This window comes from Haemorhous mexicanus, chromosome 21, assembly GCF_027477595.1.
Source record: "Haemorhous mexicanus isolate bHaeMex1 chromosome 21, bHaeMex1.pri, whole genome shotgun sequence".
Lineage (NCBI taxonomy): Eukaryota > Metazoa > Chordata > Aves > Passeriformes > Fringillidae > Haemorhous > Haemorhous mexicanus.
Window position 1 is genome coordinate 6351640 of NC_082361.1, and position 27539 is coordinate 6379178.

General features: G+C 39.6%; 1 protein-coding gene across 1 annotated transcript in view; it reads left to right on the plus strand.

Annotated features, from left to right (window-relative positions):
* The window catches only part of CDK5RAP2 (CDK5 regulatory subunit associated protein 2), a 70297-nt gene that overhangs the window by 3637 nt on the left and 39121 nt on the right, over nucleotides 1-27539 (plus strand). Inside the window, 14 exon segments of the mRNA XM_059865458.1 lie at nucleotides 978-1088; nucleotides 1974-2050; nucleotides 2773-2893; nucleotides 4348-4499; nucleotides 5390-5552; nucleotides 6823-6876; nucleotides 7291-7410; nucleotides 8009-8101; nucleotides 9400-9618; nucleotides 14977-15147; nucleotides 15874-16047; nucleotides 20991-21088; nucleotides 24449-24579; nucleotides 26169-26284. Of these exon segments, the coding sequence (XP_059721441.1) occupies nucleotides 978-1088; nucleotides 1974-2050; nucleotides 2773-2893; nucleotides 4348-4499; nucleotides 5390-5552; nucleotides 6823-6876; nucleotides 7291-7410; nucleotides 8009-8101; nucleotides 9400-9618; nucleotides 14977-15147; nucleotides 15874-16047; nucleotides 20991-21088; nucleotides 24449-24579; nucleotides 26169-26284 (1800 nt within the window).

Here is a 27539-nt window from a genome sequence, read left to right on the forward strand (position 1 = left end):
TGAATGAGCAGGGACTGCTGGGAATGATTTACTGACAGGTTCCTTCAGGGTATGGGAGTGAGCCTCAGAGTTTATGCAGGATTTTCAATTGCTCAGATGATTTTCACTTTTGTGAATAATGACAAGGCAGCTTTCTGGGCAGGGATTATTAAACTGAACAGTTGTTTGCAGATGCAGGTTCTCAGTGCAGTTACAGAAAGTAATCTTGGGTTTCACAAGCCAAATATTTTGGAAATTGTATTGCTAATAATTTTTACAAATAGCACTGTAGTGTTCTGCAAAAGCCTACATAAATATTTTATTAGTAGCTCTGTAACATATTAGATTTCCATTTGCTGAAGGCATCTGGCAGGGGACATAAGTCTTATTTGAATGAATGTTTTATGCTTCATCTCTTAAAAAAATTTAGAGGGAGACTCCTTTCTTTAATGAAACCATCAACTAAGTTACTGCTTCTACAAGGAAGGTTAAAAGTGATAAGCAATTTTCCCCCAAAGAATTGCACTCTGAATTATGGGATGGGATAAAGGTTTTATTGGTGTTCACTTGTGTGCTTGTGGCTTTTCTTGCTATGAATAAAGTTACCTGGGTCCTGTTAATGAAACTGCCTTCTCAGGCTTTTGCTTAGAAAATATTTCTGTTTCAACATGAAAAATGTATTGTGTCTTGCATTTTGTTCAAGTTCCATCATTTAGAAGAATTACTTAATGTTAGATTAAAAAATCTCTCCTGAATTCTTATTGTGTCAAGTCAGTCAGTATTTGGATGCTTTAGGGAATAGTTCAAAGGGCACAATTCTATTATATGTTTAATTAACACCTTCACAATTGGACGTGTGTGTGTCACCCACATGCATGCATGAGTTTAACTGTGTTGAGCAGGTAGAATTCTGGTCTTGCACTGGTGAAAACAAAACTGTTGGAGGTTAGGATTTTTCCTTTTTTCCCCTTTTTCTCATTATCTTTCTTCTTTCACAGCAAATCACTGATCTGAAAAAAGAAAACTTCAACCTGAAACTTCGTATTTATTTTCTGGAGGAGCGAATGCAGCAGAAGTTTGATGGTCCCACTGAAGAAATCTACAAAATTGTAGGCATTTAGAATAATTTCCTGGAACTGTGTCTCTTTTTGAAGAGTTTGGTCTGTTTTGTTTGTTTTTGCCTGTTTCACTTGACTTTTAAGTCTTTTTTGGTAATTGGAAATTTTGGTGTGATTATTTTATTCTGACCTTATCCTTTTCAGTAATAACTTCAATTAAAGTGACCTAAACAGGTGCTTTCCTCAGGTCTCTTCCATAATGGGATGGAAACTTGAGTCTCTCTTGATGCATATTTCAGTAGTTAAGAACATAAATTGATGTTTGGGTAGATCACAGTTGCAGCTGAATATTGCTTACTGATCTTCTCCACTGGTGATTTTGTTGTAATTGCTGATGTGTTGAAATGGTGTTTGTCAGCTTCCTGGCCAAGGAGTTCTTTGTACAATTACATCATGAGAGGTTGCCTCAAGCTATAAAAAAAAATTCTAAAATTACTGAAACCCTCTGTAGTCAATAAAATCAGGTTTTGAAAAGAAAATCATATATCTTATAGCTTAAAGAAAAAATATGCTTGGAAACCCTAGAAATTCCCAAAGTGAAGTGCAGTACTCCCTATTAGAGCAGTTAAATGTGTGTGCAGGGGATTTGTATTGCTTAAGTGCAATGGTCCTCAGTGCTGTTGATATTTCTGGAGGGCTTGAACCTTGCCAAATATGTCTTTTAACAGCTAAGTGTCTGTTCTTTATATTTATATACTTTATATATTAAATATAAGTATAATATATATATTTAATATAATATATTAAATATATAAGTATATATTTAATATACTTTATATTTGCTGGTCCAAGCAAAAAGTAATCTCACACTGCCACTAACTTTTGGGATGGGTGATCTTCCAGTTCTTTGCAGACATTTTCATTCTTTTGTCACAGAACATTGAGCTGAAAGTTGAGATAGAAAGTCTGAAGCGTGAACTGCAGGAGAGGGAGAAGCTGCTCATCAAGGCCTAGTAAGCACCAGTTTATTTCTTGTTGTCCATTTTTTAGGATTTGTTTCTATCTATTTATTCCCTAATGCTTTAGGAATTGGAGGATCTTAAGGGCACTTATTTAGAAATGGCTGGTTCAAAACCAATCCAGGCTTGCAGCTGTTGATTGCCCTGGAGGCCTCAATTGCAGTGGAATTTTCTTTGTTTTCCTAGAGCAGATGAATTCTGTTTGATCTCTCCAGGTTGCTCAAAGGGTATTGCTGTGCTTTGAAGGGAACCTTGCACAAGGTCATGCTAGAAAGCAAAATTTATTTGGCAGTCATGAACAAGTGGTCATCTGGTGCTGAGCAAGGAGACACTACCTGTTCTTTTCTCACAAGGTGTTAACAAATACTGAAAAGGCAGATGGAGAGATCTCAGCAGTGCTGCTTCGTGTAGAAAACACAACTCTGCTGAAGGCTTTATAGTGTATTTGGAAGCTTCAGAAACATAAAGGAAATATTTCACTTTTTCCTCATACATCTAAAGTACTTCTTTATCCACTGTGCCAAGGCTTTTATGTGGAGCTTACACACAGCACCCAAATTGCTGCATAGTCTGTAGATGTTTGTGTTGAACCTTAAAGTGATAAGCAGGTACAGAGAAGGTGGAAGATGCTTGAGCATAATCCATCAGCCTCTGGGACCTGAAATGTTTTCCACGTTGATATGCACTGGGGTTTGTGTCTGTGTTATTTCTCTCAGTAAGGCAGTTGAAAGCTTGGCCCAGGGTGGTGATGCTGAAGTGCAGCATGGGAAGGAGGCACAGAAGAAGATGCAGGAGATGGAGGAAATGCTGACTGGCAGAATAAACCTTCTGGAAGAGGTGAGTGACCACAGCTGAAGGAATAATAAGGAATCACTGCTGTCTTTGTACTGTTATCTGAGATTTGACACTGTGCTCAACATGTATTTTCATAATGTCTTTTTTCATTCCTCACTGTCTGTGCTTGAGCCAGTTTATTCCTGTATTTATTGTTGAGCTCTGGTTACTTTACAGGGGAATTACAGTGTAATGGGAAGGGACCCACAAGGATGATTGAACTCCATTTAAAGTGAGTTCCTTCAAGGAGCAGGGAAGAGAAATTTGCATGACCTCTTACTCCGTTTAGTGGAGCTGGGATTTCTGAAAGCATTCTTTGTGCTGTTGCATTGGTAGAGGAGTTCTTAAATTGCTTCCTCTGTCCCAACTCAGGCAGTCAGGCTGGTGTTTTCCACATCTGATAGGTTGAAGAGCAGATTTTCTGATCTCATGGTGATGGGGTATTTTCTTTAGCCCAAAGGTGGTGTTGGCCTCTGACATTAATTTTATTCTGCTTATGAATTCAAACACTGCAGTCTGATTTTAGTCACAGCTTTACACAGCACCATGTAATTATACAGATCTAGGGAGTGCTAACAAAGATTAATTTCCTTCAGAGTTCTTGATTGACAGGTGAATGTTGGCAGAACAGCTTTTCAGGAGAGGGGTTGAGTGGGGAAGTTCAGGGGTGAAGGAGCTTTTCCTCTCCCTCCCCCAAAATGATGCTTTTTAGTTTAGATGTGAAGGCAAGGAGGGAATGGCTTGTTAGGCTGCAAGGAGGCCTTTATTTCATAGGAAACTAAATTGGGTGGGCACAGCAGGGAAGCTTGCAATGTAAAAATGAAGATCTGAATCAAATTTGATGTAGTATATGGCAAGTTGTTTTATGTGTCTTTGTTTTGGTGTTCTCCATCTCTGTGAGTTGGGTCACCCAGAGGAAGTTGACTGAAATCTCTGGCTGTTATCTCCATTGCTTTTGCTGTTCAAGAGAAAAATGTCTGGTTCATACTTAATCAATTCCTGCACAATATTATAAATGATGTTGGAGAGAGTTCCAATTAGCTACAGTGAGCTTGGGAATATTAATTTTATTGAACAAAAAAGCCCTTCTTTAACCTCTTTCATTTTAGTATAGCTATTTATTATGATAGTGGGAGGACAGTGGGACAAAACCATTTTATAATTGCTAAATCTAAAACCATAGCATAGGGGCACTTTTTTTTCTAGTTCTCCTATCAGTTAGGGTATTTTTTATTTCTTTGAAACAAATTTCCCTTCTTTCTGTACTACAGAAAGTGGATTAATCTTGAAAATGCAGACATGGAGTTCAGAAGCGTTTACAAAGAACTTGAAATACTTGGTAAAAGTTCCTAAATTAAATCTCCTGACATATGTTGGGTAGAAGAAACTTCAGTATGTGGAAAAATTCATGAACATTTAATTCTTAGAGGCATCAGGATTGTGTGTTTTAATTTCAGAATCTTAGAGCTGCCCAAGAAGAGGTGGGAAAAGCCCTTGCAATGACAGAGAAGGAGAAAGCTCTGAGAATTGCTGCTGAGCAGAAACTTGCTTCAATTATCAATGCCCCTGCCAAGGATGTGGACAAGGTTACAGAAGCTGAGAAAGACAGGTCAGAAGTGTTGCCAGTGATGTTTCTGACTGCTGGAATTCTTTATTGTTCAAGTGGAAGAGTCAGCACAGCTTTGGGTTTGATTAGCTTGGTCCTGCCCTTGGGTACAGGAGAGGTACTGGCCACCCATGGAGTGAATGGCAACACAGCAACCAGTTCAGTGCTTTGTGGAGCAAAGTCATCTTTGAAAGTTCTCTGAAAGCCTAAAAGGGTCAGGATGTGTGAAACATGAGCTCATAGGTCAGGCTGGTAAATTTAATGGGAAGAGAAACACTGTTAGAAATACAATCCAGGATACAAAACATGAGGAATCAGTGATGGCATCTTATGCTGCAAAGTTTCCATGTGTAACACTCAGGTCTGCCAGAAAACATCATCATTGTTCTTGGAGTGTGGAGATGTGTATTGACAGACGAAGACAGCACTGACCTGACTTGTTTTTAGTATGTTTTTTTTGTTTATTTGTTTGTTTTGTTTATGTGAAATGAGAACCACTTAGATTCAAATTTAGATGAACCTGACTACTCGAGGGACACTTGCTGAAGGCACATAAGGATGTGGTGTGTGGGCTAACAAAGGAAATAGATTAATAAGGTTTTTGTGTGTGCTGTAAAGGACAATGTAAGTAAAATATTGAAACTTAACTGTTGATATTTGAAGTGGTATTGGAGGAAAATAAGAATGAGCACTTTGCAGATAGCTCAACCCTGTTTGCTTATGTTAAAGTTACAGCCCATTTTCAGGTTTTCCAGGGTTATGCAAGTCCTTCCTTAAGTTCTACAAGTATTGTCTTGAGTCTTCACTTAGAGTTGTCTGCAAGGTTCACTGCAGTGGCTGGAGAATTGGTGGTAGATGGTGCAAGATTAATACTTAAAATCTTGTAATTTTAGGCTTATAGAGCAACTGAATCTGTCGCTGAAAAGTAAAGAAGCTTTAATTCAACACCTCGAGAAGGAAAAGTCTCAGAGTGGATCTTGTGATGGGAACTTGCCAGCAGAAAAAATCAGAGAGCTTACCATTGCCTTGAGGCTTGAAAAGGATAGTGAGATAGAGGTGAGGAAACTGCCTGATGAATTATATGTTATAAATCTCATGGGGGGTAGGATTTTAAAGGTTTTATGCATCACACTATGTGAGTGACATCAGCCAATTTTTTAAAATATTTCCTCTTCCATTTTCCACTTCCTTACCATTCATGGGTTGTGCTTGGCTTGTTGGGCAATATTCATCCTTATTTATCCATTCCCTCAGTGAGAGGTTGTGTTTCCCACTAACTTGATGCCTGTGGAATAGATAGAGTGCAGTTGCTTTACAGAAGTATATGTTAGAGAAATCCTAGATGTTAGTAGATCCCTCACTGGGTGACATAACTGCTATAAAAGTTAAGAATGTGACTTGAGAATTTGTTCTTGGGAAGTGTCTCTGCTGTTATGGGCTGGAAAAAAAGCTGTGGTAAGGGAGGTGGGCATAAAAACCTCCCATGAAATAAAGTGCAGGTTGAATCAGTCTTCTCTTTCACTTGGCTCCTAAATAGGAAGACAGAGATCCTGAAAGCTGGAATGTAGAAACAGGTCCTGGGGCTTGTTGTCTTCTTTGTTTTTTTTTCCTATTGGTTATTCAAAATTAAAGCTGGCAGAATTAAGAAAGTTAATTATGGAGACTGTCAAGCATCTGAGAATTTTTCTTTCCTTTTGTTTAGGAACTTAATATTGCTCAGCTCAGAACATAGACTCTTTTTTGTCTAAGTCAAGAATCTTTTATGATTGGATTGATTAGAGGTAGTAAAAGTTTTCAGTTCTGGGTGATCTTGCAATTAAATCAATTTGTGCCAGGAAAGGCCCCCTGGTTTCACAAGAGTATTTGTGTGTCAAGGTGGAAACAGCATCATCTTTAATCATTTCACAGGAGGTGGACAGAGTGCATATAATCATTTAGGGGGCAGTATTGGAGAAAAAAATCTGATGAATACCTTTGCACAACTCTGGTTTTATGTATGAATGTTTTTTAAAAACAAATAATTCTGTCACTTCCCCAGGGAAAAGTGCTAATTAAAATCTCTTGATAAAAGCATCTTGCTGACAAAGATAAATGTCACATAAAAATGCACCTCTATTAGCTCAGCAAGTGCAGTTGTTCTGTCTCATGCATGGAAGAACATGTTTTGAGGGTTTTTGTTCTATTTTCTTTTTTTTTGTCTTAGTTTTGACTGGCTTATTTTATGCCCAGTGATTTTAAGCTCATTTTGCTTCACTTTAATGTTTAATGAGTGTATTTGTTTTGAGAATGAATGAAAGTGGCCATAACAACTGTTTTGTTCTTACAGGCTCTTAGAATTGAGCTTAAAAACGAAAGATATTCCTTTGAAAAAAAAATTCAGGTAAGTTCCAGTTTTGCTCCTGTTTACTTGACCCCTTTCAGTGTGTGTTGGGCTCCCTCTGTTACTCTTTCATAGGCACAGAAGGCCTTGACTCCAGGGGAAGCAGAGCAGGTTCTCTGTTAAAATCTCTTTTATATGGGATGACAAGAAGACCCCTCCTGTTTTTGAAGCAATTTTCAGTAAAGCTGATAGACACACTCATCAAATATTGAAGCTGATGCCTGTGGCTTGCTCCCTTCTTATACAATATTCCTGGCCCTTCTTTAAGATGCTGCCTCTCATTTTGGGGACTGTATTTTATGTTGGTAATCTGAGCAATAAGCTCCAAGAACTCTGAGGGAGTGTACTTATTAATGTGCAGTTACAGTATCTCTTAGTGGGAAGTTAATGCAACTTTCACACAATCTAATTTAGTCACTGCAAGAAGAACTGCAAGAGAGAGAAAATGAGCTTGCTGTTGAAAAGAAGAATAGTTTGAAAAGGGATAAAACTATCCAAGGACTAAATGTTGCCTTAAAAGCAAAGGAAAAAGAGGTGAGGGTCGTTGTGATCTTGCTGGTTTGTTGAAGTATCACGGGGGGGGGGGGTGTTGTGTGTGTGTGTGTGTGGCAGGGTCTGATCTCACTGTAACCATGAGGAGGCTTTGAGTGGGTCCCTGTCACTGCTGTCACCTCTCCAAGCAGTTCTGCTTGCCTGCAGTTTGGGCTCTTGGACTGAAGGAGAGAGGAGAAAGTATCAGTTAAGTATCTTCCTCCCTTAAGAGCTTGAAAGAAAAATGTTTTCAGCTGCATACTGATTTTTATCAGCTCTGAGCACCACTTAGAAGATCCGAGGGGTATTTTATGTTGAGTAAGTGGAGCTGTCAAAGGCAGCTAAAATGAGAGAGGTCAACATCAGCTGAAATTCAGATTGTGTGGAAGAGTGGGAAATACTTCACTTGAGTGATAGGCAGTCTAGTGAGTGCATAAGAGCAAGAATTTCTTTATATAAGGTTTACTATGATGTATTTGGTGTTCTTGTAAGTGTTTTGTGTAGTTGGGTGAATGTTTAATGAGATAGGGTAGAAATTACTGCATTGCCATCCCTTGGAAATAACTTTTCCTACATAGTATTAATTTCACTTTCTTTAAAGAATGAGGAGCTGGCTTCTGAAATTGAAGAGTTAAATGCTTCATTGGCTAAGGCAAGAGAGGCAACTCACAAGGCACATGTCCAAAAATTCAAGGTAAGAACAAGCAATTTGTTGTGATTTCCCCCATTCCTGCTCCTCCCTTCTCTGTAATTCCACATGGCAGTCTTGCTACCTTCTAAAGCAGAGAAATGGAAATCAGTTTAAAATGTTGTTTTAAATTTTTAATGTTTATTATTTTGAAAAAAAAAACCTAAATAAAATTATTTGAATGATAGAATGTCAAAATAACTTACCTTGTTTCTCCTTCTAGTTCTTTGGGGATTTTTTAAATCTAAACCAATTGAGAATGTTTAAGGGAGAAACATATAATATCAGAATAAATTAAAAATAAAGACACAAATATCTGTGGAGCTGAGGTTATCTTGAGGGTTTTTTTTCCCAAAAGTATGGTGCCAGCACAGGCTTCCTCTTAGCAGAGTTGAACTGGGTGTGAGACACCTGCTTGGATTTATTTGTACAATAAATGTGAAACCACTATTTATAAAATACTGGAATGTTATTTGTGAAAATGTGATTTAGTAATGCTTTTTGTGTGTGAGAGAAGGAGAAAATGGACTTGATGATTTCTGAGACTTTTAAAAAGTTCTGAGTTTAAGAAATGTGCAACTGATCCCTGCTGCCCACAGAGCCCACGTTGCAGAGCCAGTCCTGCTCCTCAGCACTCTTCCCCTTAGCTCCAGCCCTGAGCTGAAGGCAGCTCTCTGTGAGTAAAAGGTGCTGCAGAGCCCTCTGCTCCTGCCACCTCTGCTCTGCTCCAGGGCCACTTGTGGCAGTGTGCTGGAACACAAAATGGGTCTGTGCCAAGGGGAAGAGTGGAGTCACCATCCCAGAAATGTGCAGCTGTGGCACTTGGGGATGTGGGTTGGTGGTGAGCACGGTGCTGGTGCTGGGTTGGCAGCTGGACTCCATCTTAAAGGTCTTTTCCATCCTTAATTCTGTGATTCCATGAAAGAATCAGGAACTTCCTGCCCTAGTCCAGATTGAAATTGGACTCTACTCCAGGAATAGTTTGATGTAATTAAAGCTCTGTGAATCAATAATACTGCCGTGACCTTGTCTGCACTGTGGACTCCTTTGCATGTCAACCTTTGTCTCATTCTTTGTCACCTCTGACTTCCTCAGCCTGTGCTGGATGTCACAGAAAGTTTTGTTACATCAGTAAAGGAAGTTTTTAGTGTTACTCTTTCCCTGTTTAGTCATTTCACTGTTACTTTGCACCCCAATTTTTATACACTGTGAAGAGGGGCAGGGTTGTGGGATGCAATAGGAGTAAAGACTCCCAGGCTCCACAAAAGCCCCTTCTGGAGCCTGAATGCTGCTGTGTGTTTCAGGGTGCTGCAGATTACCAGGCTCTGCTGATGGAGAAGGAGACCCTGCTGGCAGAGCTGCGCTCAGAGAACCTGACCAAGGACGCTGAGAACCGCAGGCTGCAGAGGATCATTAGAGTCACTGGGCAGGAGCTGAGTGATCTGAATTTGGAAAGAGAGAAAATGGAGAAGGAGCTGGATGAAGCACAGCTGCAGAAGAGCAGAAGTGACAAAACCATTAATGTTATTATCACGTTTTTCCTTTATTTCCTAAAGTCTAGAAATCAGTGCTTTAGCAGGTCCTTTTCTAACAAAATTAGGTTTTTAATTTAAATAACTTCTGGGAAGGAAATGCCTGCCACTGCCTAATGCTATATGTGAGGATTGAGGAAAGTTCTGGCACATAATCTGCACAGAATATTTTAAATAGAATTTTGATGTGTCCTAGAAAAAAAAAGCCATTAACCTTTAAAAGTGGTAAATGGTTACTGTTTATCCAGTTTTTCTGGTGGGAGAATCTGAACATCATGATGATGTATGTTTACATTTCTGCTATATTTTTCTTGTTGCATGTCTATAGATTATTTTAAATTTCACTACTTAAATTTTCTTCCAATTGTGACCTGGAGCCAAACCTCAGCCTGCTCTCTGCTCTCCTAGCAGGGTCACTGTAAAGGCTGTGTATTAAATAACTTCTGCTTGTAAAAGACCCAAAGCACAGGATTAATTGATCACAGTTTAACATAAAAATGAGGTGCTGTTCATTAATTCTGCTGCTTCATATTCTCTCGAGGGGTTTTACCTTGCTGTGGGCATTCAGATGAGCTCTCCTGCTCCCAGCACTCACAGCTGATGCAACAAAGTGAATGAGGTTTCTCCTTTTCTTCATTTGAAAAAAGGATGCACCCTCTGCTGAGGCTTTGACACAAACCACTTCTCACCTGAATGCTTTGTCATGTGGATTTTGTTAAAGTCTTCTCACCATTGCTTCCAGGAGGGCAGCATTTGCATAATGAGCAGAGTCCTGCTTGCATCCAGAGTCTGATCCTCCTCAGTTAGGGATTAGTCTCCTGCTATATTAAATTACATAAAAGATTTAATGAGCCTGTCTTTATTCACTAGATGTTTTGGTTCCATTATTAAATAAGGACCTTAATAAAGCAGGGAGACGTGGAAATTGCTGCTCCTGCACTATTCCTTAAAACCAGCAGAGGGGTCTCTTTACCTACAAATAAATGAAGTTCCTCTCCCCCTCCTACTCCTAATTTAATGCATTTTTGTTTGATTGTCAGCTGTGGTTTGGCTGCCATCACAAAATATCTTTGGTGTGCTTTGAGATTTCTTTGGGGCGTTGAGGTTAAGGAGAGCGAGAACAGATCGCTGCTGTCAGTAAAACAGTCACAAAGAACATTTATTGATTTGAAGTATTTTATATTTAACTGTCTTCTCTATTCAGATTTTTTTTCATCTTTCAGGGCAGCTAGAATATAACTGTACAGGAAAGACAGGAAAAATAGACTGAGGAGGGAGTTGCTAGGGGATTTGAAGTTAGCTGGATTACAGAAGCCCTGTTTGACTCCATTATGTCCAAGTTTTTCATGTAAATGATGAGCTCCTTGGGGAAAAGCATTCCTGCCAAAAGATGAGCAGTCTTATAAAAATTATATCCCTAACCTATTTCCTACTCCTTGCAGAACAGCTGCTTCAATTTTGGAGCTGCAAGTACATTGGATAGAACCACATTGCCTGTGAAGTGTTGCCCATTAAGTAGTAGATATGTGGGAGTTAAACAATATGCTGTGAGATTCTGCTCTTTGACAAATAGGAGACTGCTTTGGTGATCTGCTGCAAACTTTTTATGAGACAGCCTTAAAAACTGAGTTCTATTTATGCTCCAAGATGCCTATTCATCAGTGTTTCTATTTTGTTGGAATAAAGTTAGCAAAAAAAGTGTATAAACTGTAGAAAATGCCCTCAATCTCTGTAATGAACTGCTGTCCTAGCTCTTCACTCATTCACAGAGAAATTTGCAGTGACTTTCCATGTACTGTAAGTGGGGTAATGCTAATTTTTCCACATATTCATTAAAAAAGCCCCAAACACCCCAACAAACAACCCCCCTAAAATGCATTTCTGGGCCTGCTGTAAACCCAGTTTGTCTGGACATGAATTGGGCATTACTGTCCTGGAGGGGGAAGAAGGTGAAACTAGATCAAATAAGATTGTTACATATGAACTGATCATCCAGATCACAGACTTGGTCCAATTTTAGGAGTTTCCTGCATTAATGGGTTTAGATGTTCTTGGACCATGTTCCTGCCTTAGGGTGGGCAACTTTAAAAGGTATCTGAAAGGGCTTTTAAAGCTCACTGTCAAGCATATCACGATGCTGCTAAACATCACTTAAAGCTCTTTGGAACAAGAAACTTTGAACTTTTATTTTTACACACTGTTGATGAGGAATAAATATCTCATCCTTGATGTTGTTCATGGCTGTGATGGTGCTGTGCCTGTAACAGGGATGGAATGCTTCTTCCTTGAGAAGTTTGTTCAAATTTACATGACTAAACACTTCACATATCCATTCTCTCTCCAGGCCTAAATGTAGACAGTTCAAGTGTATTTACTGGATATTCATATTTGATCAGTTGGTTGGGGAAATGCATAATAACTCATTAGGCAGAATTTATTATTTAGTCTTCCTAGCTGTAGTTTAGCCTGAGAGGAAGGTTTTGGAGCTTCACAACTTAATTATTCACCAAACTGGTTTTCATCTGACAAGGAGGGGGAGGCATCTGCTCCAGTCTTCTATATTAGAGTGTTTCACATTCATTTTTCTTAGTTCAGCTATCATTAATCATAGGAAGGTCTCTTGGGGAAAAGGTTGGCAGAGAGAATTGCAAAGTTTATGCTCTGAGAGCTGTAGGTACTATATTACCCTTGCAAGTCAATGTATAGAAACCAATAGATTTTCTCCCAGACAATTTGAGTGGTCAGTGAGTTCAAGCAACCTGCTACAGTGATGGATAGTTTGGTGTGTTACAGAATTCCAGCTCATGCAAAGAAGGTAATTTTCAGTTTCACCTTTAGCTTGCCTTGGGAAGGATTTAGGGAGTTCTGGGGGCAGAAATAGTAGAGGCAAAGTTATGTGCAAATTGCAAATCTCACACAGGCTGTTCTACTTTTTCCACAATTACATCTCTTGTCAGTCCAGCTCTTCCCATAAACCTGGCCATTACAGAGTTCTGCTGTTTTAAGGCAGAAACCTGGTTTCTGCACCTGACAGGTGCTGTGCACCAGGAGGACTGAGATGAGCTAACAGGGGGAGTACAGTTGTTGTAGCAGCATCTTTCTAACTCTGCATGTCTGTCATCTTCAAGCTGCTTCTGGTTTTCACTAGAGTCACAGTGTTGGTCACTTGAAGTTGCAGGCCAGATGAAAAGTCCCCTGAAGTTTAATTACAGGTAATGTGTCAGTTAAAGCCACTCAGTAACATGATAGTATAAAAATAGCATTTAAAAAAGCCAAGGAGTGACCTTTGCAGCACAGGGGATGTGATAACACTGCTGTTGATCCTTTGCTTCCAATTCCAGTGCTGTGTGGGAATAGGTTTAAGGTGACCCACTTGAAGAGTTCCACAACTTGGAGCCAAAAGCCTTTGCAATTATCAGAGCTTGCACTGCTTCCCACTGCAGTTTGTATTTATAGGCAGCAGTTAGGAAAAAACAGGAACATATTGGAGAGTTTGGGTATCTAGACAAAACTTGGACCTGATTCTGCTGTTCTTCAGTTTTCTTAGTCAAGCAAGTGGTTCTTTTGCTCCTGAAAAAAATCAGTTTGTAGAACTGAGGGTCAGGGTTCAATCATTCTTTGAATAACATTTGAGGGGGTTTTGGGAGCTGTTAGGTGTTTCTTAGCTGAATCCTGGAGATGAAGCTAAAATAAGGAAAGTAAACCAAAAGGCTTTGTAAATGACATTTTGCACTTAATGTGCAAAATAAACAGAAATAAAACACTGAAGTAATAAAGTGATGTTAAGGATTTGATGTGAACCTGCATGAAGCAAGGTAATTAAGTCAAGAAAAGGACATAAAACAGTTTGTAAAGAGACTACAATTAAAATGTCACTAGTGCTATTTCTTTGGACTTAGAATAAGAAACAACTATTAAATTTTAAATCCCAGTGGAGGTAAAAATAAAGTTTATAAGTGACTACCATATGTGCAAACTACTTAAAGGGCTCATGTTACTTCACAAATGGGCCCTTTTGGGGAATAAATAGCAAACATTTATTTGAAGATGTAGGCTGTGTTACCTGGTTCTTTGGCTCTGAACAGAAGTTTAGATAATATAAAGTCTCCTGTAAGTTTTAATTGTTTAATTTTAGGTAACAGCTCCTGTGTTACAAGTTTCTACCTCTCTTTCTTCCACACAATCTGTGCAGTCGAGGCAGAGGAAAAGTTTATAAAATGAGGCTGGTGTCTCTGCAGGCTTTGCCTCCTTCAATTGACAGTGTTGAAACTCCCCAACCAACCAGCAAAAATGTTGGAAGTGACACAAAACATTGGTGGTGGGAGAGAAGGTGGAAAGACAGAGAAGCCACATTGGAAATTTTCCTACTGCCCTGTGCTCTGAAGTGTTTTCCACTCTATCTGTGAGCTGACTCTAAATTCCATGCTGTTAATGTCATATATTCACATAGAGGCAGTGATTGTCCTGGTGCCTAGCAGAATGTCAGGAGTAGGAATTGTTTGATGTTACTTCTTGGGACCCAAGGCTTTGTCAGGTGGGCAGACTTTGAAACCCCATGGGGAGCTGTGGGTTTTCTGCTGGAGTGGGACAGATCTGTGGGGCTGCAGAGGAGAGCTGGGATTGTGGTTGGTGCAGCCCAGGAGCTGCTGCTCTTCCACTGCAGCATTCCATGTTGGTCCTAACAGATCTCAGAGTCCTTGGAACTTGCTGCTGTGTAGAAGCTGTTGAAAGAGATTGTTCCTGTGGTTTAGGAGCAGAATGTCCACATTTCTCTGCTGGGAAGCTAAGATGTGAAAGTAATGCAGCTAATCTTGGAGCTGCACGAAGTAATTAACAGAGCCAGAGTCAACATCAAGTTCTGTTCATCCCTTCTGATCATGAGCCTGACCTGGTTGGTCATTTGAAGTTTGTGTTCTTGTCAAAAGAAAAAGGTTTTAACATTTCTGACCTTTTGTTTGATGCCAAAGTAACCATTGTGCAACAATTTTCATGGTGTGATGAGAAAAAAGGCAAATGACAAACTGAATCACCTGTAAGCAATTTTCTCCTATTTCTAGCCAGGGAGTAAATTGACTCAGAAGTGAATGTTCATTCTGACAACATCTATGTGCATAATATTCCCAACAGCCTTGGAGACCAGCCATTCTGTATGAAAAGCATTTAAACAACAACCTAGATTTATGGAAGAAAATACTGACATCTTATCTGAAAGTTGTTCTTTCTTTAATTGTATTCATTGATGCCAAGAGAAAGTGGCTTCAGTGCATTCTTCAGTGATAGTGTGGGTTGTTAGTTTTAAACTTTCTTTAAAGTTGATTTGCTGCATATTCAGTTTCTTTTTTTTTGTAGGACCTTAGAAATCAGCTAGAGAAATTACATGGTGAAATGGCTGAGAAAGAAAAAGCAGTTGAACACCATTACAATATTCTTTTGAGTGAAAGCAATCAGAAGCTGCAGAGCCAAGAACTTGTTATAAGGCAGCTGACAGACAGTGTCAATCACAAGGATCTGCTGCTTGAGGTAGGTAGACTTACTCTGAAGTGAAAAATGGAAAGTTATAATTTGATTTTGTGTGGGGAATTATTACAAAATCACGTTTGTAGTTGGAGTTATTGTTGATTTTGAAGATAATCCTTCACTTCTCATAATACAGTATTTGCAGAGCAGACCTGTAATTACAGAGTGTGTGACATTCACCAGGATTTCTTGTTAGGGTTTTGTGAAGCGTGTGGACAGAGGGGGAAGAAAGCTTTGCTAATACTTACGTAGGATTGTCACTGTTGTAAAAGCTCTGAAGTGCTCCTGATTTTCAGTTTATTGTGCACAAAGTGGAAATTGAGGAATAGATACTGAAATATTTTATCTCCTTTTCTGGGAGCCCCAAATGTCCTGTATGAGAAGGTTCCTGCCTGAATGGTAACAGGCCCCTGTTCAGTTTGCACAGAATTAAAAAAGTAGTGATGGTATTCAGCAATGCAGAGAGGATTTGAGGTTGCTCTGTACCTGGAGACAAAGGTGCATGCCTTGACTTCATTTTTTAATACTGAAAAGGTTGCATAGGTGAGGAAAGCTTCTGTGCATCTTTTGGTTTTGATTGTGGTGTCTTGAATTGAGCTCTTTTTGCAAGGTGTGTAAATAACATGTTCCAGGTCATCCTTGGTTATCCTTCTGAATTTTGTTACGTTTTGTATTTTGCAGTTTTAAATTCGAGTAAATTTTGTAAAATTGCCTTTTTTCCTTTGTTAGAGACTTGATGGAACAGTTAAAGAAAAGGATGCAGAGCTGCAGGAGCTCCAGAATAAGTGCAAGAACCTTTTAAGAGCTAATGAAGAACTTGAACTGAAAAATGAGGGCTTAGTAGAGGAGAAGTGTGCTGCACAGACTCAACAGTCAATTATCAAGATAGTCAGAGAGCTGGAGGTGAGTTTTGCATAACTGTTCATTTGCAAGTTAGTACCTTCAAATTGAAGAGAATTTTGACTTTGGCTTCAAAGCTGTGGATTGATATATGCTGTAATTCACCATGTTTTGTGCTCTGATGAATTTATATGGCATCACTAAATTCCCTACTTTCAGGTGTTTTGCCTGCCATGAAGAGATAGGGGTTTCTTGGTGGTTAGGGCAGACATAATTCTCTGAGTGGGAGGAAATCTGCATTTCTGGAGAGAGGTGCAGAGAGGAGTTTGTGTACTTTGGATGGATAAGGGGAAAGATTGCACAGAGCTGGTGACCACAGGAGATAAATGGAATGTGAGAATAAATACAGGTGGGAGTGAAAACATGTCCAGGGCCAGAAGAAAACTGCTTTAAAGCAAATAAGAACTTGTACAGAAATATGTGTATTAAAAAAGGATGAGCAATATGTGCCCATTACTTTATTTGGTGCTATGAATTGAAAAGATTTGTACCTGAAGTGAGAGGTCAAAATTCAAAATTTTAGTTTTAGAAGTACTTCCTTCTCCCTTTACCCTCCATTCTGTTCTAGCAAAAAGAAGTCAGGTACTGTTAAATTTTTGAATCACTGCCTGACTCCATCAGTGCATCATGGTGTACAGATCATTGAACAAATGTGCTGCTTTTGAAGGTACATTTCTTGTCTCTTTTTGTGTTGTTTGCAGCCTGGTGTGTCAAGGTTTCTAAAAGCATCAGGCAAAGTTAAAATAATTAGACTGGTACACAGTAATGGTGGAGAAAGCTTTTTCATTTCTTTGATAATATGTTAGTCATTAACAGACTTTCTCAAGGAAGTTCAGAATAAAGGGAGCCAGTGGCAAAGGAAGCATAAGTGCAGTGTTTTGGGTCACATTCTGAACAGTCTGGTGGTGAGATGATGAATGTGATGGGCACTGTAATTAACCATAGGAGAGATAAGAACGTGTGGAGTCCTGGTTGTGTGGCCAGCTCAGAGAAAAGGAGCTGCAGCCCTGTTTGCCTGGGCAGCAGTGAAGGTTTATCCCAGTATATGTGAATATGCAGATACAGAAAATGGTCTGGGAAAGGCTTGGGGGAAATTGCACTTCTGCACAACAAACTGCAGTGCATGCACCTAACTTCTGTCACAAAGGGACCTAGGATGGAAAATCACAGGGAATTAATGGAAATCAAACACTGACCTGTCTGTGTGCCCCTCCCTCGGTTCAGGTGGGTAACCAGGGCAGGAGCAGTGGCAGGCAGTGCAGGTAATCACCCAGACACACCTTCTAATCACAGCCCATTCTCTGCTCTGTGCACTCAGTGACTGAACAATAGCTAATCACAGCCCATTGTCCTCTCAGCTCAACCTCTGTGTCACCTATCTCCTGTAAGGACCCACTTGGGCATATTAATCACCAGTTTTTGGACACAGATTATCCAGAGCTCTGCTCTCATTGGCTGCCTGGCACTCTGGATGGCTTTGCTGTGCTGCACTGACTCTCAACACACCCACAGCTGGATCCTCCCCACCAGAGGGGACAGAAACCAGGCTCTTCAGCCTCACTGATCTCTTAAAGTTGAAGAAATTGATTGGAGAGATACAGAACTTTTCTCTCCTTCAGCATATCTTTGCACTTTATTTTAATGTAATGATAGATTTTAAAGCAACCAACACCCAGAGCTCTGCTGGGTGCCTTGGCCAGGCCAGGAAAGATAAATTACAGGTTCTAATTTTGGAGTTTGGATTTTTGAGCCACTGTCATGAGAGAGAGTGAGTGAAGGCATTGATAATTAGGGGAGTCTGGCAACTTCTCATTAGGGAAAGTCTCACAGTTAAATGTGTTTTACAGACAAGGAATTTAGAAATTGGAAGAAATGACCAAACTCTAGTGAAGGATCAGTGAGGAGGTATAGCTAATATCCTTCTCTCAGTCATTTATCCTTTAACCTTCAGAGATTTTGAAATGATCCTGAGGGTTGTTGGAAGCACAAGAACATTCAGTGAGGCAACCGGATATTCTTGTGACGTTGCCAATAAGTTATTTATTGTGGGGGTATAAACCTTTTACTTTCATTGCTTACAATCTAAAGGAACCTTTAATGAAAATAAGTTATGTTTTCCACCACTGCTGCTTAGGAATAGTATTTCAGACTTAAATATAGACTTTAAGATATTAGATTGCCTCCTTTCACGGGAATATAAATCCTTCACTGCAATATGGTCCTGGATGTCTTGCAGCTATCTCCTCTAACACATTTTCCCTCACACCATGTGTCAAGAGGTTTAATGTTTCATTAACTCCCACAGCATTACAGTCTATTTAAGTTACAGAGCTGCCTTATGTTTTGTGTACCGTCGGGGAGTTGATTGAAATAATTCACTCCTACACGTTATTTAGAAATGACAGTAAGAATGTGCAAAAAAAAGGGATGTTCATGCTGCATCTCCTCATCCTTATTATTCATGAAAGATTCTGAAAAAATCAGGAACACTTCCTCGTGATTTTGCTAACCTTTACCTAGGTAGTTGAATTTAGAATTTAATAATTTGTGTATAGCCTGTGACATTTGGAATTAAGAAACAGCTCATGTCTCCTGTTAGGCAGAAAGAGTTGGGAGGATTTCATGAGGTTACTGAGATTTTGGTCCAAGTGGAGAACCCAGCATGTGAATCCTAAAAGGAGCAGGGTCTGTGTGTGGCACTGCTTTGTTCGTGCAGCAGCCATTCCTTCCCTCATTTGTGCTCCTAACTCTGCACAATGACAGTGCTCTGCCAGGCCTTCAGGAAGAGCTTTAATTAGGATAGAGTTCTGTAGTGTCCTCAGTAATAATTGCAAGGTTTGGATCAGACATATGGAAGAGTTCACTAGAACTTTTAACAGACTGTGAACCAACTAAATTAAATGAAAAGATTAATTTTTTCCTGTTACTTTCTACGTCATTGGTCAGTGTTTGTGATCAAACTTTTCCAACTTAAATTACAATCCGTGTATTTCTTGCTTTATGACTGTTCTTGAAAGGCTGAGATTCCAGCACATTGATAAGACTCCTTAATTTAGGCTGCAAGATGTACTTTTTAACTTTTTTTTTCATGAGATTATTTTATTACTGGCCTCTGGATCACCCACCTCCATCTGTTTTTGTGTTTCTCCATGCTCAGTCAGCAGCTTTGCTGGGAGCTTTTCCTCTGCTCATCTAGATAATAAATTAGATGTGGAGCTCAGGATTTTTCACTTTGATACAGAATAGTATTTAATGTCTAAATTGCACTAGAACCTGGAAATGTCTCTTAGATGCAGCCTTTAGGTACTGTTAAATTTTTGAATCACTGCCTGACTCCATCAGTGCATCATGGTGTACAGATCATTGAACAAATGTGCTGCTTTTGGAGGTACATTTCTTGTCTCTTTTTGTGTTGTCTGCAGCCTGGTGTGCCAAGGTTTCTAAAAGCATCAGGCAAAGTTAAAATAATTAGACTGGTACACAGTAGTGGTGGAGAAAGCTTTTTCATTTCTTTGATAATGAGACTTTCTCAAGGAAGATGATGGCAGCTGAACATGGAGCACCTGTCCAAAGGCAAGGTCACTTCTTCAGAGGCTCTGGAGCATCAGTGGTAGGAGCTGCAGCAGGACCTGCCAGGCAGGTTACCTTAACTGGAGTCACCTGAGCACAGCTTGATTACACTTGCAAAATATTATTTCACATATTTGCTGGCATATTGTGAAGTAAGAGTGTAAATAATTAAAAGTAAACACCAGTTGTCCTTGCTTTTGTGCTGTTTACTTTGCAGAACACTGAATTGTTCAAATTAGCAGTCTTTGCATCTTTAGTGTGAGTTAACGAGATTCTATTGTAGCTGAATTTTTTTTTGGTTGCAATTTCCTCCTTAGGAATTGCAGTTGGAATAATAACAGCTGCTTAAAACTCCTGGGTGTAGGTTTCTTCCTTGTTAATGATCTGTTCACTAATGATTTAGTATCTCTTAAGAGAGTTCCCTTAGCTGAAATTCCCCTTAGCTGTGGCACCTTTTTTCTTCCTCTTTTCAGTTTTCTGTCAAAATAGAAAACTGAGAGGACCAAAATTCTTTAAGAGAGGCAGAATTTGTGCCTGATATTAATACATCTGAATTTGCTATAATATCCCAGTTGTTTTCTCTTTGGAAATGACTGATATCTCAGATATTTTTACATAGTAAGTGCAAGAAAACACTCCATTAAGTAGCTGCATTTTTTACTTCCTGCTGAAAAAGTGACTCTCTGGTTGTTTTGGAGTGAAAAAAGTCTGGGGAAATTAGTGGATCCTTACTGAGAATGTACCAAAGAGTTTATGTTTATTCTTATAATAATAATAATATCATCCTTTCTGTGAGCAAGACTGCAGATAAACCATTTTCTTTTCTTCACACAAGTGAAGCAGCAGCTTGTAGTGTGCAGAAAACTGACTTATGCAGTGTCTGATATGTTCATCCTTTATTTGGGGCTCAAGATAATCCTTCTTGTACAGAGTTGGAACAGAATTTGCTGAATCTTCTCACCCCGAAAAAGCCAATTTTATCCAGAACACAAAGAGGACTTGTTCTAAAATGTGTGCTTGGAGCTTTGGCTTGTTTGCTCCCCTTCCCCTCCTCTGGGGTAGCTGCCTGTCAGGTTGTTCCTGTTGTGGGAACTTTGGGAGTGAGGATGCTTTTGCTGGGGATGGGGGAAACTTCTGAGGCTGTGAGAAAAATGCTGGGGCACTGTTGAGGTGTGTGATTCACTCATGGTGGGTACACAGTGAAACAATCTTGCCTCCTTCAATAACAGCTGGATTTAAGGGCAGTGAATGGTTCTCAGATCCATGTTGGTGATCCTGTTCAGAAAACTGGGATTGAAGTGCTTCAGGACACAAGCCCACACATGGGCACAGACATGAAAATCACATTGTAAACACAGGATGTTCTTTTCATTTAGGAAAATAAAGAAGCTGAGTATGAGAGGCTGATCCTTGCTTTAAGGAAAGAACAGAATATTTATTCTACTCTAGTGAAGACCTTCAAGGAGTCAGATAGGTAAGTGCTGCTTCTTCTGTTTTGGGGCATAATCTGAACTCAAAGGGCAAAAGTCAGAAGTTGTAAAGAAATGTGCAGCTTTGCTGGAGATTAGTTTGTTCTGGCCAGTTGTTTATAAGCTCTCTGTAGTAGTCTCTAAAGAGAAATATTTATGTAAGTGAGTTTCTATTATCTAAATTACTTAAAATGTTTCTGAAAATGTTTCTTTTTAGATTGGAATCTCAAATGAGCCCTGTTTCCATTTAGGTACCAAAGTAAGCAGCCGGATTTTCCATCCTTAGGTCTTGTGTTTTGGCATCTGTTGTAAAACCAAATTGCAGTGAACTTTTGGGCACTGGACAATTTGCCATTTTTTACTCCTAAAATACAGATAATGCTTATCTTAAAAGTGACACTCTGAGAATTTTGATGAGAAAATAAACATGAAGATTTGGGAGAAGGTTAAACAAAACAGAGTAATTGAAGTTTGCATAGTGCACTTTCAGTGTAAAGCATTGAAAAGGGTGGCAGGAGCAAGTGGTTTTTAACCTTTTAAAATCAAAGAACCCAACAATTCAGAAAGAAATCTGCAGCCTACTCTGTATCTTGTTATTACTTGGCAGTTGAGAAGGAGATGTTGTTATGATAAAGAAAACTCTTAGTCTGTAGACAAATGAAATTTAAATGTTTTTTAAAAAATGTACTGCTATAATTGCAAATTTCTTAATGAAGTATTTAAAACATTTGAGAGCCAGCTCCTGAAAGCAGTGGCTTATCTGCCAGCTTTTGGGGAATGTTTGTTTATATTTTGCAGTTGTTTTATAGACCACTATAGTTTGGAAACCATAAAAAGAAGCAGCACTAGACTAGATGAGATCTGTGTGTGAGTTAAGCACTTAGCAGCAATGCCAGCTTGTGCTTGGCCACAGCTCAGGACCTGCTTTAGATACTAGAAAAAATACTGATGAAAAGTAATGCTAGCAGCCAGCTGATGGAGATTATTTCTGATTTCATATGAAGAGTGGGACCTGGCAGTGGCTCCTGCTCTGTGGGCAGGGAGAGGCTCCACATTCTCTACAGCAATGACAGCAAAGCAGCTGGCTCTGAAACTGGCTGTTCTAGATAAGGTAAATCAGCAAACCCAGAACTGCAGGTGTAATCACTGGGCTTTGCAATGAGCTTCTGTAGGATCAGGATCATTAGTGCTGATCCCTGATGTGGGATTTTGAGGGCTGTGTCCAGTTTAGGAAGGACGTTGAGACGCTCGAGCGCATCCAGAGGAGGCAACGAGGCTGGAGAGGGGCTGGGAACACAAACCCTGAGAGGAACCCCTGAGGGAGCTGGGGGTGCTCAGCCTGGAGAAAAGGAGACTCAGGGGTCACTCTCACAGCTCCTGAAAGGTGCCTGTGCTCAGCTGGGGCTGGGCTCTTTCTCCAGCAGCACTGACAGAACCAGAGCACACAGCCTCAAGCTGTGCCAAGGGAAATACAGGTTGGATATTAGGAAAAAGTTTTTCATAGAAAGGGTGATAAAGTTCTGGAATGGCTGCCTGGGGAGGTGGTGGAGTCACCATCCCTGGGTGTGTTTAAACAAAGCCTGGATGTGGCCCTGGGTGCCAGGGTTTAGTTGAGGTGTCAGGGAACAGGTTGGACTTGATGACCTTGAAGGTCTCTTCCAACCCAGTGATTCTGTGATTCTGTGATTCTGGAATGCATGGAGCAGTCAGTGCCTGTTGTGCCACCACAGCAGAGGATGCACAGTGAGCTAGGGCTTGGAGCTGCTCTTATTCCTCCATCTCCCAGTTTTGGGAGCTGGAGTGTGCTGGAAACTTCATCAAGACTTGAATCCCAGACTTCAGGGGAGTGGGTAAACAAGCCCTGCAGATGCACAGATGAGGAAGCTGGGTTTAATTGCCATCAGCAGTGACATGGATTTTGGGCAAACATCTGTTTTCTTGCTCACATCTTCTTTTAGGCATTATTTATTTTAAGCAGCCTGGGTGGTTATTTTTCAAAATGAGCTACTGGATGTCACAACCAAGACATTCCTTCATTTTCCAAGAGGGGAATCAGGGCTTGTTCTTATAAAACCCTTAACTCATGGAAAGGAGAAAATGTGCTTACCTGGCTTCTAGTCATATGTTGGTTAGGTTTTACTCTTAATCTTTTTTTGCTGAGCATTTAAGAGAGCTCTCACTTCAAAGGAGCTCTTGTGTGAGGAAGAATTGTTTAAAGCAGTAGTTTCTTGTGCAGGAACCCCTGACAACAGCACACTTGTCAGGAGACAGACTGAGAGGCTTTTCATACATGTAGCCTTTTAATTAATGTGCATCTGCAGTATGCTGTTATTCTCATGCAAGTATGATGTGCTCTGTCTTCCTGTACAGTCTCCCATCAGGTGGATAGAAATTTTTTTAAAGATCCCTGAATTCTCTGTCATTTAGTGCAATGGCTTGAAAATTCTGCAGCAGCTTAATTTATCTTAAAACACTAAGTGAAGTAAATGCACAAATAAATAATACAAAGAGTCCAGTAACAGCCTCTTATTTATTTTTTATTAAATCAAATTTATTTCATTTTATTACAATTTCAGGTTGGTTTATTTTCAGCGCTTAAATCTTCTTACTGATTGAACAGAACTGCCTTGTTGGTGTAGTTGAAGGGTGTGGGAAGATGTAGCAGGGGGCAGCTGACTCTGGGGCCTGAGGGGCAGCTGATGCTGAAGAGCTTCAGTAGCAAATTGCTTAAAAGATTATTTCACCTTGACAAATTATAAATTCTAAGTATGGACATTTATACCCCATTGTGGTAACTGAGACAATTGAGACAATTTGGAACTCAAGGGGTCTTTTTACAGACTGTGGATAAATGAAGAAATAAAACAGTTAGTTGTGTCTGGGTTCTATTTTCAATGGAACAGGATCTTTTGATATTTTTCCTAAGTGCAGGATTAGATTATCTGCTGGAGCTCTGTGGCAAGGGAACAAAGTTTCCATGGTCACCACATAATGGAATACACAAAGCCATCAGCATTATGTGATAATGATATTTTTCTGGCACAGTTTTTAGAAGATAGTAATTTAGATTTTCCTTAAAAAGAACTGCTCAGAAAGATGCTGGTAGAAGAGCTCTGTCATGGGGAAGCTGATTTAGGCAGCAGAGCCCAAAAGAGCAGGAAAATGCTGTGTATGTAAACATTTAATCTCCTCTTTCTATGTAGGGATTTGTTTGTGCTTATGCATCAGAATGATGGAAGTGTGGGATGAAACCCAGCCGTGGGGAATGGGAAATGGCTGCAAGCCTGAGTGGAGAAAAAAACCAGTGCACACCAAAATGTTTTGAATTGAATCTCAGAGATTTATTTGTCCCTTTTTCCTCCCAGTATAAATAGCCTGCAAGTGGAACTAAACAACATTTTCATGTTGAGAAAACAACTGGAAGAAGATGTTTTAAGTAACAGGAATCTCCAGAAGATTTTACAAGATCAGATTAAGGATATGAAAAATCACAAAGGTTTGTATCCATGCCCAGCCCAACCCTCCTCTAGCACAAAAGGAAAGTGGTTTTATTACGGTCAGTTTGCTGGCATGGAGAAAAAATATTTGAGAGTAAAAAAGGAGTGAAAATATTTCTTCTTGAAAGGTGCAAAAAGATTTCTTTTTGACTTTTTATACAGTTGATTTGGTGGATTTGTAACAGAATGTCCTGGAGCAATCAGGGCACATACAGAGGGACAGTTTCTCTCTTTCCATGCAGCAAATGTTAGAAATTCCATGGCAGTTCTACTGCAGGGATCATTTCATGCTGCCTGCAGCTTTTACTGGTTTCCACAAAACAGAATTTACTGGTTTCCACAAAAGTCAGAGATTCCTGCCTTGGAATCACCCATGGGATCACTTTCTGACCATGGGGTGTAATCACTTCCCAAAGAGCTTGTGGCTCAGGCACTGGTCACTTCCTCCTAACAGAAGTATTTCCAGAGAAAGAAAAAAATACCTAGAAGTTTTGTTACTTAGTAATTCAGAAAAAGTAGAGCTTTTAAATATAGCTTAGCTTCTGGCTTTTTTGCTGTATGTCTTGGGAGGTGTTTTTAGTATATTCTTAGATATAGAAAAGAATCATATAAGTGGGTATCATTAAATAGTTTACTGCATATGTACAAGATGTTTCTGTTTTATCCCATAGGGGATATATAAATAACAGTAAAGCCTGTTCACTTCCCCTTTCAACTTAGATTTTCAATTTTAGCATCACTTGACAGCTCTGATAAGTGACAAAAGGTAAACTTCAGCTGTTTCAGAGTTTCCAACCTCAAAAGCCCAGAGATAATCAACAACCAGGGTGGGCCAAAGGGTCTTGTGGATACTGCAGGGCTCTCAGGAGCTGTTGTGCTGAGGGTGAGGCTGGTGGGAATAAAGGCTGAAAAATTAGTAATGATTTGTGACTTTTGGGTCCTTGCAGCAGCCACAGGATCAGTGTCAGAACTGGGAGTAGGATTTGCATGTCTCTTCTTTGTCCTAATTTAGTCATGCTTTCTCCCTATCTAATGAGATTTATTTATAGAATTGACTGTCATTTATATTGTAAATAAACAGGTGTTTATTGAAACATAAATAATTCCTGCAGTTGTAGAGGCAGTGAATAAGTAACTGTTTTCAATCCAATTACTGCATTCTTTTGACCCAAAAGCAAAATAAGTTCATTAACTTTGTCTAACCTGACGTTTTTCCTTGAGACCTTGTTAAACTATAGTTAAAATAGAAGAACTATTCATGCCTAACTTATCCTTCCTAAAAATTATTTCTAATTGTAATGCTAAATATGTAAATTATAATTCAGAATTACATTCACAACTTGTGCTGATAACCACAGAAAATACAGCCACAGAAAATGCAGCAAGTCTGTGTGACAGAAGTACAAAGAAATATGAGGACAAATGTTTTTCAATTAAACAGAAAGCTTATTTTGGGAATGAAACATTTTAAGTGGCCTCCCACAGACTTACTGGAAGTTTCTTATTGGAAATGTCCTGTGCATTCTGTGCTGTGTTTTCCTGCAAATGAAGTTTCTGAAATAACCTCTGTCCTTGGCTATTTTGGCAGATGAAACTTTATCTTTCTGTGGAGATCAAACATCTTACATGAGTATCTGTTTAGGAGAACAAGACCATTTAAGCCTTCAGATAGACCATCTGTCTCTGGAAGAACTTAAAAAAAAGGTATTGATCTTTTTCATTATTTACTGTTCCTAATGGCTTAATTCTGCTTTGTTTCTAGTTTCTGTGTCTCTCACAGAAGCATTTATTTAGGTACAGTTGGGTAGATCTGAAAGGATTTGAAGCTCCCATCTCTGTGGTTTGTGACCCACCTTTTATGAACTGTTTAGACTTTGTTACACCCATGGGCTTCAGAATCAGCTGAAAGCTGAGTGATTTGCAGCCAGGGTTTTGTGGTCTTGGACACCTGAACTCAAGGTTTTGACTCAGTCCAAGTTTCAGACTTCATCTACATCAGCTCCAAAGAAAGGTTTTGCCTTGAGCATCCCACAATGTGTATTTCCTGCACCTTTATTAATCATGGAGGTGGTGGTGTCTATACTCTCTGTTCTGTCTAGAACACTCCACCCCAGGATTTGCAAATTCTTTGGTAAATAGGGCATGTTATAAAATAACCCTGAGGTGAGTTCTCTATTGTCTGTAGGGAAAACTGAAATTTAGAGATGAAATATGCAGACCAAACAATGAATCAGTATTGGAGTTAAGAAACTTCTTCTCTTTCTCCTGATCCTGCACAGTGGCATCTGATCCATGCACCAGTTGATGACAAGGAATAATTTTGAATATGGTTGGTTGGGAGTGAGCATAAGTGAAGTTTTCCTGTTTCTCAGGGACAGCTGAATTGTAGGCAGGTGCTCATGCTCTGGAGGTGGGTAATCTGAAGGAAGGAAGTTTGTCTTACTTGGAACAGGTGTCCCTAAAAAAGCCCCAGATTGTGTCCCAGTGCCATTCTGGGGTTTCACCAATTTTATCTCTGAGCATGTTCTTTTCAGAAGGCTCAGGGACACTCATTAGCAGAAGACACTTATAAGTAATTTCTTACTGGAAAAAGGGTGTGACTGAAAGCTGACCTGGTTTTCCAAGTATATTGATTGGTCTGATAAAAAGATTTCACTTTTTTCTCCAAATTTCTTGATACACTTCATAGCTTTGTGGCCAGGAGAGTTTTGAGCCCAACTGCCCAGTCAGATTGTGTCTGTGAAACTGCTCAGTGTGAGAGTGGCTTTTAAAGGGGTTTGGAGAGAGAAGAACATCTTGTTCTTGAATGCTGCTTCTTTCCAGTAATGCTGTTTTTTCTTGCACTAAATGTTTCTTCTCAAATCAGCCGTTTGTGTGAGTGCCCTCAGGTTTGTTCTTGCTACTGAGTTGTGAAACTTGTTACCTAAACTTGATAGCTGACTGAACAGTGTTACCAAAT